This window comes from Meriones unguiculatus, chromosome 8, assembly GCF_030254825.1.
Source record: "Meriones unguiculatus strain TT.TT164.6M chromosome 8, Bangor_MerUng_6.1, whole genome shotgun sequence".
NCBI lineage: Eukaryota > Metazoa > Chordata > Mammalia > Rodentia > Muridae > Meriones > Meriones unguiculatus.
Genome location: NC_083356.1, coordinates 84,492,687 through 84,507,498, shown reverse-complemented (window position 1 = coordinate 84,507,498; position 14,812 = coordinate 84,492,687). Strand labels below are relative to the sequence as shown.

The 14,812-nt window shown below is 37.9% G+C and overlaps 1 protein-coding gene across 3 annotated transcripts in view; it reads right to left on the bottom strand.

Annotated features, from left to right (window-relative positions):
* Kynu (kynureninase) overlaps positions 1 to 14,812 on the bottom strand; it is a 136,379-nt gene that overhangs the window by 98,951 nt on the left and 22,616 nt on the right. For all 3 annotated transcript variants that reach the window (XM_021656130.2, XM_060390095.1, XM_021656133.2), the window contains exon 3: positions 7,801 to 7,921. In XM_021656130.2, the coding sequence (XP_021511805.1) occupies positions 7,801 to 7,921 (121 nt within the window). The remainder of the gene's footprint in view (positions 1 to 7,800; positions 7,922 to 14,812) is intronic.

The following is a 14,812-nucleotide window of genomic DNA, read 5'->3' as shown; positions in this document are numbered from 1 at the left end:
CAATTGCTGGTTATTATTATTCATATTGTTATTGCATAGCCTGCAGCCTGCCTCTCTAGACTCCCAATATAAATGTTAAAGACAAAAATCATTATCATTAAATGGTAGTTAAAGGCAGATACTTGGATCCTTTTTTATTTTAATCACATAGAGCTCCCTGGCCTTTGCTGATAGCACAATATATCTTATTACATCTAGGTAGTAAAATTCTATGTTCTGCCTCAGAGAATTTATATCTCAGAATATTATGCCACCTACTTCTCACTCTGGTAGACACCATGGTAATAATCTTTAGGGATATGTTTCTCCCTGCAAGGTTTTTGGCATCTCCCTCTCTTTAAAATATTACACAGGGAGGCTACTTCCTCATTTTGTCAGCCCGCTAGCCTGGGGTAGTGAAATGTATTTAGAGCATTTTACCCAAATAAACCCAAAGTAAAGTGACCTGTCATTAGGAAGAATTGATGTAGATTAAAGTGCAGTTATAAAGATATGTGTTAGAGTTAAGAAAGATGCTAGATTGGTTTCATTCAAGGTTGCTTAAAATAAGCCTAGCATGGCTGCCATCCTTTACAAATGTTGGAAAATAACTATGAAGGGTTAATCCATTACCAGAACATTAATCATTGCCAGGAGTGGTGTGTTTTGTGAGGTGCCTATGAGCAATATTTGCTCATGAAATTAGATTTCAGGATATAACATCTAATTAGGAAGTTAATAGAAGCTTGGATTCTCTTTCAAATAGGACAGTATTTTACCCATCCTACAAAATGAGAAGTGGCCCTATTTTAGAAAGCTTTCCCAGTAAGTAAATCAATAAATTTTCGCAGCTTTTCTTAATGAAGCACAATTTTATCTGTGACCTAATTGATAACTAGCTAACAATGACTCTGAAATATGTATTTTTAACATTCATGTGCCCCCTTTTATTTAAAAGAAGAAATTCATAGTTAAATAAAAAATATTTAAGTGGTCTTCAGGTGAAAACCTTTCTGGTCTGCTTCATCATCACGCTGTCCACAATCACATTGCCATTTAAATCATTCCCTGTCTGCCAGGTGGAATGTTCCTGAAGAACAACACTGATCTAGCAGACTTGAGCATGCAGATGACTTAAACACCATGGTTCTAGGCTCTGTCTTTGGGGATATATGACTTTGTAATATATGCTATGTTTCTCAGTGTACAATATGCTCTTAGAATTGATGTTTTTTGCCTTCTCACTGAAGTTTACTGTTATGAGGTATTAATTCATGTTACTTTCTTTTAAATAATACAGGCCATTAGTAAATATTTAATATAAAACATTCCCTTAAATCTTATAAGCTGATAGCTTATCCTTTCTCACATATTATTTCTTATTATTGGAGGATATATTGTACAATATTCTTATATTGTAGGATAGTTATTTTCTTGAGACAAGATCTTGCTCTTTATCCGAGAGTGTTCTCAAACACACAATTCTCCTGTGTCAACCTCTTGAGTGCTGGGATAATCGGTTCATGATACCGTGTTCATGGTTATAGCAAAATTTCATTGATAATTATATAACAAATAAGTCTTTGTTATGCTCAACTTTCCTATTTCAAAATATTACAACTGTACAAATAATTTCATTTGGCAGAACACATATATTTAAAACATAATTTAAGTTGTTCAGATTAACCTTAGAAATCTCATGACTGAAAATCAAATTGCAAAATAACAATAATAAGTATTTTAAAACAAACAGGGGGTAAAAGCTCTTAGTAAACTTTGGGGAGAGTATAATTTTTTTTCTTAAATAAATAGAAATTGTATACTTTGTACAACTATAGTCTGATATTTTTCTTCAGAAGTAGTAAGTTAAGAAGTGTGTCATCAATGTTACTGTAATAAGAGCAGCAGCATTACCTCAAGACCCAGCTATACCACTCCTGGGCATATATCTAAAAGATGTTCAACCATACAACAAGAGCATTTGCTCAACTATGTTCGTAGCTGCTTTATTTGTAATACCCAGAATCTGGAAACAACCTACATGTCTCTCAACTGAGGAATGGATGCACAAATTGTGGTACATTTACACAATGGAATACTACTCTGCTATTAAAAACAAGGTAATCATGAAATTTTCAGGCAAATGGGTGGAAATAGAAAAGATCATCCTGAATGAGCTATCCCAGAAGCAGAAAGACATGCATGATATAAGTGGATATTAGCCACATAATATAGGATAAACACACATGAATCTACAGACCTAAAGAAGCTAAGCAATAAGAAGCACCCTAGGGAAGATGCTTAATCCTCATTTAGAAGGGAAAACCAGATAGCCACCGGAAGCAGTAGAAGAGAGAGAACAGAATGGGAGCCTACCATAGATGTCTCTAAAAGACTCCACCCAGCAGGTGATAGAAGCAGATGCAGAAACTCACAGCCAAACTTTGCACAGAGAGCAGGGAGTCTTACGGAAGGAGGGGAAGGAGGGGAAGGCAAAAGGACCCAGAGAAGACAGCAACCACACAAGGAGAACAACAAAGCTAAAAAAAAAAAAAAGCAATTCTCAGGGAGCACTGCAGAGACTGATGCATCAGCCAGCCAAAGACCATTCATAGAGAGGACCTAGACCTCCTGCTCAGATGTAGCCCATAGACAGCTAGGTCTCCATGTGGATTCCCTAATAAGGAGAGAAGAGACCAGTCTCTGACATGAACTAGGTTGCCTGCTCTTTGATCACTTCCCCTTGGTGGGGCAAGTTAGCCAGCCCCCAGAGGAAGAGGATCCAGATAAACCTGGTGGAACTTGATAGGCTAGGGTCAGACAGTAAGGGAGGAGGACCTCCCCTGTCAGTGGACTAGAGAAGGGGCATAAGGGAGGAAAAGGGAGGGAGGGTGGGAAAGGGAGGAGACAAGGAAGAGAGCTACAACTGGGATACAAAGTGAATAAATTGTAAAAATTAGCTATTAAAAAAAGAAGTACAGCATTTAATATAGTGGTTCTCAACCTTCCTAGTGCTGCAGCCAATACAGTTCATCATGTTGTGGTGACCTCCTACCTTAATTTTTTTTTTTTTTGCTACTTCATAACTGAAATCTGCTACTGTTGTGAATCATAATGGAAATATCTGTATTTTCTAATTGTTTTAGGCGACCCCTGTGAAAGGGTCATGAGACTCTTGAAGGGGTCGTGATTCACAGGTTGAGATCCACTGATTTAAACAGTGACTTGAGTCATGTGGATAGAGGCTTGAATAGGATTAAAAAAAAAAAAAGGTGTGATTAAGGCACAAGTACCATCCATCACCAGTGACGCGGTATGAAGCAGAATTTGGAAAGCAGAGAGCAGCCTTTAGGAGGTACCAAGTCTTCACATGCCTCAATTTTGCAGAATTGTGAGAAAATTCATTTCTCTTCCTTATAAAGTTTTCAGTCTCTGTTGTTTCATTATTTTAGAATTTTTATAAAGCCCAGCGCTAAAACATAGCTGTAAGTGTTTTGATCTTAATTTTTCTTTAGTATTAGTAATCAAGCATGGTGTTCATAGAGTATAAGATCAGTTACAGTCAAGAGGAGGTTAAGCTGTAGATAGATAGGCAGGATGCCTGCAGTGGAGTACAACAAAAAGAATAAGAAATTTCTTTCTTTGACATCCATAGCCCTTAGTGGCGTCTCACTTTGTCAAAGTATACTGATACTCTTAATGCTATTGTTAAGATTGTGTGTTTTAATATTGTCTTTACCAATGAGACAATAAACTGTAATTCATGTTAGACTATTCAGTAAATTTGAAGCTTTTATAGCAAAAGAAACTGTCAGCCATCAGAACAGACAGCATAACAAATGGGCAAAGATATTTACCAGTTTGTATTTTTGTCCTTGGTTTTGTTCTAGCTAAAAGTCAGAAAATCAAAGGAATTCTGGTTCCTGGTCTGGTTTCCCCTTAACCTCTCTTTCCTTAAATGAGCACCACTGCCTGGAAGCTGTTAGGAAGAGTAGGCTGAAACTGAGGGATTGATTCACTGAGCAGGGCATGCTCGCTCTCCTGCTCTCCTGCTACCTCATCCCGCCTTCTACTGTAAATCCTCTAAAAGCTCCCAGAGTAGTGGCTGGATGGTGAATTTATGCCTGCTGTGTAGGTTCTTGATTCTTCTGTTGGTAAACTCCTTACAATCAAACATGTATCTAAAAGTCACCCACTGGGCTCTGTGACTTCCACTTTTTAAATTTTTGAGCTACTGACTCAGCACACGTTTTGTGTGACCATGAGTTTCTGGCACTCTAACTTTTGAGTCAAAGTCTACCTGAGATGAGTGAGAAAGCTTCCACAGAATTCAAAGGTGCCCATTTCTCGAGGTCTCAGTACTATTTACGGACATATTCTAAAGGACTAAAGGCTATTCCATAGCATGTATAAAGAGAGTTGGATATCCATGTTGAATTCTGTGCCATAGAAAAGGAATTATGCTAGATTTCTTTCAAGAGGTATTGAAAATATGGTACATGCATACCATAAGAGTTTACTCTGCTTTTAAGAAAAGGAAATTTATGTTAAAATGGATGGGTCTAGAAATCATTATGTAACAGGAAACAACCCAGACTCAGAAAGAGATATTTCATGTTCTGTATTATGAGACCGTATATGAACATGGGTATGGATGTAGGTCAGGAAACTAGAAAAGGAACTGTATAGCGGATAACAGATGTTTGGAGGATGGGACTAGAGTAGCAGAGTACATAAGATAATGAGAGGTGAGAGGGAACTACTGAAAATGAAATGCTATAAGCGGGGAGTAGGAGGCCCAAGAAGAGGGAGGATGATCAACAAAAATAAATTTTGTATTAAAATACCACAGCGAAATTGGTCATTTTTATATTGTTATTTTTTAAAGGAAAAAAAAAAAAGCCCTATAGCTTGTAACTTTCCTTGACTAAGAATCTTCTATAGATCAAATGAGAGTGGTGTAGACCTGGCTTGTTTCAGCCTTGGAGCAAAAGTGCGCCCGAAGAGAATGATATCGCATCTGCAAGATACCACAACGCTGGGAAGTCAAAATCTAGACGCAAACAGCACAGGAGGAGATTAGTACAGAGATGAAATTGATAGTCAGAAATGGAACTGAAAGAACGGACAGCCCACCACAGCACCACCACTGTTTAAGTTTTCACTTAGAAAACATGCGTACACAGAGCAACTTTTCAAAGAGAAACGGTCTACACTTGACGTGAGGGCTCCTTAAGGTAAGGCGGCCCCAGACTCAAACCCAGAGGGAGAAAGTCGGTTTTCTTGTTTCTTCCCTGTACGTTTCCAGCCCAGGACACTGCTCTCTAACCTCAGCACGGTTGTGAGGCTCCCACGGAGACTCTGTGTTTCTCCCATGAGCCACTCAAGTTATTCTTCACACCCTGCTCTTTGGCCAGCCGCTCCATTAAGGAAACGTTTTCTGTCTGTTTGTACAACCTGCTTTCTCTCAATAATCTCTCTGCTCTCAAAAAGTTCACAGGCCCTCTCGTTATTTGTAGCTAAGTTGATAAGAAAGAGAGAGAGAGAGAAAAAAAAACTTCTTTCCAACAAAGTCTCATACAGAAAAGGCTAAGAGTGGGGTTTCAAATTACATATTTTGGGAGCAAAAAATAAATAAAAACTGTTTTTGGATCAGTGCTGTGCAGGCAAGGGAGGACGGAACAGAAGTGTATCTGTGCATCTGAAACCCTGCTGCTCTTTAGGAGCAGGCAGGGCCACAAGGTTCACTAGGTCCCCAGGGCTGAGGGAAGGCGGAAGTAAAACATTCAAAGTAAGAATGGGTGGATCTCTTTTGCCTAGAAAAGGCCTTTAATTCCATTTTCATTGCCTTCAGCCTTAAAGCATGCTCCTCTGTGAGTCATTTATCTAATGAGCACTAGGAAGATTTAACTAAGTCTCTGGCTTTGTCTCCGTTCACAAAGCAGAATATGAAAGTGAAATGCAACAATAGACGATGCTCTGAGATACAGGCACTTTACTGAAACCTAATTTTAACATTCCAACAATCATCAACCAGGCCTTCAGCGGTTTGAGGTATGATGTGGAATGAATGGAGCAGCAGGGCAGTATCTTTTAAATACTTAGAGCATGAAAATGCAAAGCCTGGCTGCCTGAGTATTCAAGGGGGGAAAGACACTTTCAAAAGTGCAAACTCATCCACTTTAACTCTGCTTTCAAACATTAAGGACCCAAAATGAATATCAACCATTTTTATTAACTGTGACCTTCATTTATTAAATACTAAACCCTTCTACTCCAAAATGCTTTCAAATGCGATGATGTGTATTTTGAAGCTTACACATAAAAGTCATGAAGATGAAATTATAACATGCTTAATAAATTATATAAGCTTTCATCGTTCTTGCATTAATTTTGCAAGCTCTCATTCTTAACCGTGGAAATTAAGAACTTTGCAGTGTTACCTGAGAGTCATGGTAGCAGTCCTCACACAGGCAGTATGAACCAAACTGCTCCAAGTGTGACGAAGCACAGAGAAGGAGGAAAGGTCATGAAACATGAGATTTTACGAGCAACAAATGGCCTGCTCCAGAATTCGTATTTAATGTGGCTTCATCTCTCTGAAATGTAGTCCCCTGACCTGCAGGTGAGACTCATTTCCATAATATGTTTTTTAAATAATCAGAGAAAACATTTTAAAAATATGTTGGGCTTTTAAAAATACTTTAAGTGTTTACAGTTCAGAAATGAGACAAAAATTAAATATTTAGCAAATATATCTCATTTCAGTTTTATAAGTAATAACTGTGGAAAGAGAAAAGATACATAAAACCAGATTATTTTCCTAACAACAAGAAAGTAATGAAAATAGATATTTCTAAGCTGTCTACTCAAGGGGAAATTGTAGAGGGTTAAAAATGAGCATCTGAATTCAATTAGACAGAAGTAATAACTTCTAGTGTTTTATAAAACTGATAGGATCATAATTCAGAGTAAGCTATTATGTTTGTTATAAAAACTAAACGAAAAGACCTTGAAAGGTTCAAAAAGTAATGATAACTAGATGGGAGCCTCAATTACCTTGAGCGGATCGGTACATATCATAAATGTACATCAAAATATCACCCTGATATACTCATCAATACGTACAACTGTTGTGTGCTAATGAAAACGTGACATCTGGGTAAGATATGACAGAGAAGGATAGTTTACAGGAGCTGAGGGCTCAGGAAGGGTGGGAAGGAGACGTGTTAGCCATTAGATGACTACATGGAAACACAGGGCACAGGAGGGAAAAGGGTGCTCATACAAGAAGTCCTATGTAGCAAGCCTGGAAATAGATGTCTTTTCACTGTCCACTCAGGAGGAAACCGGAGGAGGTGAAAACTGCTAACATCAGATGATACACCTCACTCAGGACACACGTAACCATGGGTGTCACCCAGCCTTTTGTTTTCTAACAAGCCTGGATTCCATGCTTTGGATGGAATTGCTTGCTTAGTCATGAGTTAATCACAAAACACTGAAAGCTGTAAATTAATTTCTTTTGGTGATCGTTAACCATGTGAAAGTAAATGGCTACACTGATTTAGATGTGGAAAAGAGGATTAAATGTTTATTAAATATATTGTTTTACTCTACCTCTATCACAAACTTGCCATTTAGCCTTATTCTGATCCTAAATTATTCCATCAAAATCTTATAGTATTAATAATTATGGTCAATAAGGTTTTCCTCAGTGCTAAAATACTAAAGGTGTAACTTGCCCAAATCAGACACCTTTTATAATTTTCAAAATTCTCCTGTCAGATGTAGAATTATACCTTTTCTCATGGTACTTACATTTTGGCCCACTTATCAAGCTCTTCCTCCAGGTATGTTTTAACCATTTTTGGTTGAAGGCCAAGGGAATTTCCCAAGAAATAGATGGCATTGTCATCCTTGTTCACTAAAGATAAATCAACTGAAACACAAGAAAATACACACAAAAATGTGCTTATTAAATTAATTAACATTCTTCCACATGACATTGAGTTAATCCAGCACAATTAACATAATTAACTAGAGGAAGGATAATAAATAACTTGCAGATATTCCCACAGAAGCATCAGGCTATGAACAGTAATTAACCTTTTGTATTTTACATTAAAACATAACTTAAACCCACAGAGATGACATGGAGATCTCTCACAGTTTTTGTGCTACAGGAAGGAATATAAATTAGCAGCCACTTCGAATCATAAATATCCAGAGGCTATAGGAAACCTTAAAACAGTTTTTTTTTTTTAAATAGAATATATGATAGCCTATTCAATTGTGTTAGATTACCAGAATTTAGACAAAGTACACTCTGAATTAATTTCGGTGTCCTGGAAACGTTTAGAAGTTAAACATCATAACACTTTTGGAGTTACATGCCTTATGTGTTTTTATATACACATGTGTAGTACAAACACTATAAAGATTGCTGTCTACATCTTTTCCTCCTTCAGATAGTTCCGAACATTGCTGTGTTCTCCATCTTAGGTCTTAGCCTTGACTACATCAGATAAAAAGTTCTTAAAGATGCTGCTAAGTATTAGAGACTGCTTAGAGACAACCCAAACACCTTACTCATTGTGATCAGCTACTGCACCTCCTTGTAGCATCTCTCAAACCTGACACAACAAAACAGGTGTTAATGCCACTAGACATTCAAGCTGAAAGCTGTTGTCAGTGGGTGAGTGGGGCAATTTGGAACTCTGGATGGAACACAAAGATTGTTGGCTGCGTTTAACGGATTTATTATGAGAATTTTGAACCCAAAGCAGAAAGAATGGAGATGTTGGAAAAGCCCAGAGTTCTTCCAGAGCAGAGCATACAAAATTAGAGCCACAGGAAGTGTTAAGGACATCAGCATCATTAAAAAGAAGGCCATACAATGGACTGGAGTAACCTGAAGGTTCAGAAAAAAGCACATTGGCCAGAGGAGTGAGCACATAAACACATATGGAAGTCCTTCTCTTGAGAGAACACTGCTCAGGGTGGATAGCCCTTAGACAGTGTTTTCCCAGAACCAGCTTTGAGGCTACTCTGAAGTAACTGTAGCCATTGTTTAAATGAGGTGGGGGTGGGGCTCAAAGGGAAGCTACTGCTGGAGCTGGGGCTGGTTTTGATATCACCCATGAGATGTTATTTTGCAGGCATGTAAAATGCAAGAATTGCAGAGTTATGTAGGCTTCCATCAAACTTTAAGGGAAAACCTAGGAGGCCAGGCAATGCCTATGAGAGAGCTGGGATCTCTGTGGGAAATCTTTGACAAGGATTTGAAGCTACAGGCACAATGGAGACCCCAGGAAGTTAGAGATTCTGGAAGAGTAGAGCGTTTGCTAAGAAAAGCTATTTTTTTTTTTGGATCCAGCTGAGACAAAAGTCAAGTAGAGTCCCGCTTGCAGGTCATGTCCAGAGGAACAAGGCCACCCATGATCTGAGTTTCACATTACTGAAACTATTTGTCCTAAACACTGCCTGGGGAAGAGGTGAAGAGGGGAGTCTAACTGCAGCCCAGGTTGATCTCTAAAGTCCAGTTCTTCTGCTTCAACTTCCACAGTGCTGGAATTATAGGTGTGCATAACCATGTCTCCCAACAACTATGGTTTTTACTGCTTTCCCTGCTGAGTTTTGGTTGTTGGTCAGTCCCTCCTCTCTACTCTTTATTTCCCTTTCAGAATGGAATATTCACTCTACACTGTTCTATCTTGGAGGAAGACAGCTTCCTTTTTTTTTTTTTTTTTCATTTTACAGGAGTTTGCTGCTGAGAATTTGCCTTTAGTTTCAGGAGACTTTAGATTTGAACTTTAGAGCAATGTTGCAACAGTGGAGAATTTAAAGACTCCTAGAGGGAGACTAAATGGATCTTGCCTTATAAGATGGACATGTGCCTTGGGGACTAGGGGTAAGACTTTAAGGTTGGTGTAGCAAATGTCCCTGGGCTCATGTGTTGAAGCCTTTGACCCCTGCTAGTGGCGCTATGTTTTGGAGGTTACACCTTGTTCCAATTCTCCCTGTCTCTTTGTCTGTGTCCCAGCATCATTAGGTCAGCACCTCTATTTCTTCATGCCCTTTTGTCATGATGTTCTACCCCATCATGGTCCAAGCAAGATCAACTGGTTGATCATGAACTGAACCCATTAATATGTGGCCCTAAAATGAATATTCACTTCTTGGAGTTACTTTTCTCAAACATTTTGTCACTGTGAAGAAAACTTTAAGTTGTACGGCTTCAGGCATTAAGAAGACACCTACCTCCCCTGCGTGTGTTTGGGGACTGGGTAGGAGACTGACAGGAGAAAGGGTCTACTGTCACTGAAGCCTATGACCCGTGGCATAGAATCCTAGACAAGAATAAAGAGGAAAGAAGAGTTTCTTATAGAATCAAGCAGTTGAGAGCACTCTGAGAGGCCTCTCAAAGCTTATAGACCCACAGGAAGAGGGGAAGAAAATTGCAAACAAGGGTGCCAAATTTGCTATTAAATCTTGAGCTAGTGAATTTGATCCTGCCTTAAAAATGAAATTATATTCATTTCTATGATTTGACCATAAGTAGGATATTAACGACTTTTGAATAGTACAAAATAAAATAATCCTTTTTCTCAAATTGAACTTCCTTCCTTCCTTCCTTCCTTCCTTCCTTCCTTCCTTCCTTCCTTCCTTCCTTCCTTCCTTGTTTTTGTCCTGAGAATTGAATCCAAAGCCTTATACAAACTAGTCAGGCACTGTACTACCAAGCAGCACTTCCAACATGAACTTCTATTCCTTAACTCTAATTCACTTGATAGTCACATTATACAGAAAAATCATAAATGAGTTTCATTTTATTTTATCACATTACTGCCCTTTAAACACATTTCATCAGTGAGTCATTTTTTCACCTACGTCATATTTCCTGCAGGTTTCACCCTAATAGTATTAACAGTGTCCCTCCATTTGCTCTCACTGTCTCTTATCTCTCTTCCTCTTCTTTATATTTCCAGAAAGATTTATTTGCTTTGGGAAAGAGAGCATAAAGTCAGCAATTTGAGGAGAGTTGAGACATGAGTTGAGGAAGAAATGTATCGATGTTCACACATAACTTACTATGCAAAACCTCTCAAGAATTCATTGTGAGAAACAGCATCTGTGATAGCTGTGAAGGATGTGGCATCAAAGATTATCAACAAAATACTTTTATGGGTGTTCAAAATACTTTTATGGGTGTTCAGAGGATCTTCAAACATCACCACAACAGAATTCATCAAGTGCATTACTGTTCATGGTCATATGGACCAAAGATAATCTTTCTTTTCCTTCTTGTTCTAATCCTTGCTACAGCACAGCTACTCTTTCTGTATTAAATGAGAAGAAAGGCAAGTAGGTTAAACATAACATTTCTAAATTGCTTTGGAATCAGGATATTTATGTGTTCCTTGGTGTCTAGAGGTTATTCTGCATTCATGCAAGCCAGATCCTCTTGGTTAGAACATTAGCTGCTGGGCCTCAAGTCAGCCATGGCTCATTTTTTCTTATCCTCGAGACTGTAGTGCCAATTGTTACTGACATCACCTCAATCAATACTAATAATTATCTTCTCTTACATTATAGTTGGACTCTACATTTAGAACTTTCTAAAACACATTTATACTTTTCATATTCCCTGTGCTTCTTAGGAACAATCCTTGAGAATATAAGTGTGGGTATATATATATTTCCAAGTCCTTAGTGCCACCTCCCCAGTCTTTCTCACAACTTGATATCTTGTGAGTATATTAGAAAACTTGTTTAATGTTTCATATCCATGTACTAAAGAAAGAATTTCCCATGCACACAAACACACACTTTAAACACCCATGTGCACCTTTTTTTGAGGTAGATTTATTTTCTTCCAAATATAAAATTATTATCAATGCATATCAGTTGTTAATGTTCTTTAGAATGTTTTTATCTCATGACAATTTCTTTTATTTCAATACATGTTTAGTTTGATGCTCTGCAAAAACCAGTTATTGTAGAAATAATAGCATTGACATACTTCTTTTCTTGGAATTAAGGGTTTCCAATTACTTTAAGTGTTTCTCTGCCATTCGATATTCCTCTATTGAGAACTCTGTGTTTAGCTCTGTACCCCATTTTTAAATTTGATTACTTGATTTGTTACAGTTTAACTTCTTGAGTTCTTTATATATCCTGGATATTAGCCCTCTGTCAGATATAGGGTTATTGAAGATCCTTTCCCAATCTGTAGGCTGTCATTTTGTTTTGATGACAGTGAACTTTGCTTTACAGAAACTTTTTAGTTTCATGAGGTCCCATTTATTGATTTTTGCTTTAGAGCCTGTGCTGTTGGTTCAGGAAGCTGTCTCCTGTGTCAGTGAGGTCAAGCCTCTCCCCCACTTTTTCTTCTAATCTGTTTAGTGTGTCTGATTTTATGGTTTATGTTGAGGTCTTTGATCCACTTCAACTTTAATTTTGTGCAGGGTGATAAGTATGGATCTATTTGCATTTTTCTACATGTAGATATCCAGTTAAACCAGAACCACTTGAAGATGCTATCTTTTTCCCATTGTATGGTTTAGGCATCTTTGTCAAAGATCAGGTGTCCATAAGTGTGTGGCTTCACTTCAGGGTCTTCTATTTGATTCCACTGATCCACCAGCCTGTTTCTATGCCAGTGCCATGCAGTTTTTAGTACTGTTGCTCTATAGTGCAGCTTGAGATCAGGGATGAGATCCCTTCAGAAGATCTCTTTTTTGTAGAGGATTGTTTTAGTGTTTCTGGGTTTCTTGTTATTTCATATAAAGCTCAGAATTTTTCTTTCAAGGTCCTGCACAGAGGTAGCCCATGGTAGCTCAGTCTCCAAATGGGCTCCCTAATAAGGGGAGCAGGAGCTTTCTCTGACATCAACTCAGTTGCTGGCTCTTTGATCACCTCCCCGTGAAGTGGGGCCACAAAGGAAGACTATGAAAGACAGTCCTGATGAGACTTGATAGGCTAGGATCAGATGGAAGGGGAGGAGGTCCTCCACTATCCGTGAAATGGGGAAGGGGAATAGGAGGAGATCAGGGAGGGATGGTAGGACGTAGGGTGGGATTGGGAGGAAACAAGGGTGGGGCTACAGCTGGGATACAAACTGAATAAATTGTAATAAATAAAAAATTATATTAAAAAGAAAACAAATAAAAATGAGTTTCCAATTATGTTGCAGAGTTTTTGCCATTTCTATTTTTTTTGTTGTTGTTGTTGTTGTTTAGTTTGACCCTCACTTGAATGGGCCACTATAAACTACTTTTAAAGTGAACTATGACTTTATGATGAGGTTACTGATTCTTTAGACATCTTTTGCAATTCTCTTTAAAGTTTTTCCTTCTAGTCCATCAGAAGACTCTTTTCTTTGAAATGGCCTCACTCTTACTAAAAGGAGGAAGAAGTGAAGGAGATACCTCAGTCTTTTCCTTTTAGTTCAAACTGTTGAGATCTGCTTTGATGAAACATTAAATGGCTCCCTGATCTGGACCCCGGATGAACTGTGACCAGATTTGACCATTTGCTCCTTTTTTTCATTGTCAACCTCAAGTAGATAGGCTCCCAAGCAGTAGTCTTGTTCTAGACAAAATGAGACACTGCTTTTCATGAACCAGGCTTTGTTGATCATTTCATCTCTGATACAGTGATTTTTGTTTGTTTTTTTATCAGCATGGAAGCAACTACAGAGAACACATAAAAAATAAATATAGCCATGAGCTTAGAGAGGCTGCTCAAAAGGATAAAAGTGTCATTGAGTTTCTTCCTAGGTCACTCTAAAATTCTTGTATGTTCTTAATTTCTTTTTCTGCCAAGCATCTACAATATGTTTCAGCTGGAACACTTATATTAGTGTTATATGCCCTCTGGATTTGTTTCTAATTTAACAATTCCGAGTTTATCCAAGGGACAGTTCTTGTGTTAGAATGTCTCACAAATGAGGAGACTAAACGCTCAGTTTATTCTCTCAAGGTAATGGAGGCTAAAGGCCCAATATGAGATTATTATCTGGGTTAATTCCTTTAGCAGGCTATGAGGAAGGATCTCTTCTAAATCTCTATCCTAGTCTATCTATGGCTATCTCCCTGTGGAGTCTTCATTGTATCTCTGTAAATCTGTCTCCTGTTCCCTCTTTTCATTAAAAATACCATGTCTTTGTAGATTAGGGACAATTAATGATTAATGTTTAAAGTAATATTTATTCCACATGAGTTTTCATCTTTACATGCATTTGGAGGTCAGAGAACAACTTTCAGGGATCACCTTCTCTTTCTCCGATGTAGTATCCAGGGACTGACCTCAGTTCATCAGACTTCACACCCTCAGTCATCACATTGATCATCAGCGTGTATGCTCAGAGGACATCTTTCAACCCACAGTACTCTCTTCAAAGGTTGAATTCACTCAGAACTTAAGAACTTGCTGAAACTCTTAAGAACTTCAAGTATCTCTACATAATTTCATTAAGCTAAATTTAGGACACAAGTATGAATTTATCCTAGATGTCTCCTTACATGGTTATGGCTTTAGTTTGGTTATTTGGAGCATGAGGCTCTTTAAATTCATTTTATTACATCTGATTAACACACCAATTAATAAAAAAAATTACCAATCACTTTAGTTCTTATTTACTCCATCATTAGCTGGATATAATTTATTGTAGCACAAAATGACAACAACTTGTTTGAAAGATATTATTTGGCTTTATTTATAATCTTAGCAGCAAGCAATGTTTCATTCTATAACAGAATTTGTGTTCGAATGACCAAGCCCTAGATTTGCCTTTCAGAAAAAAAACTGAGAATTTAATACCAACCTG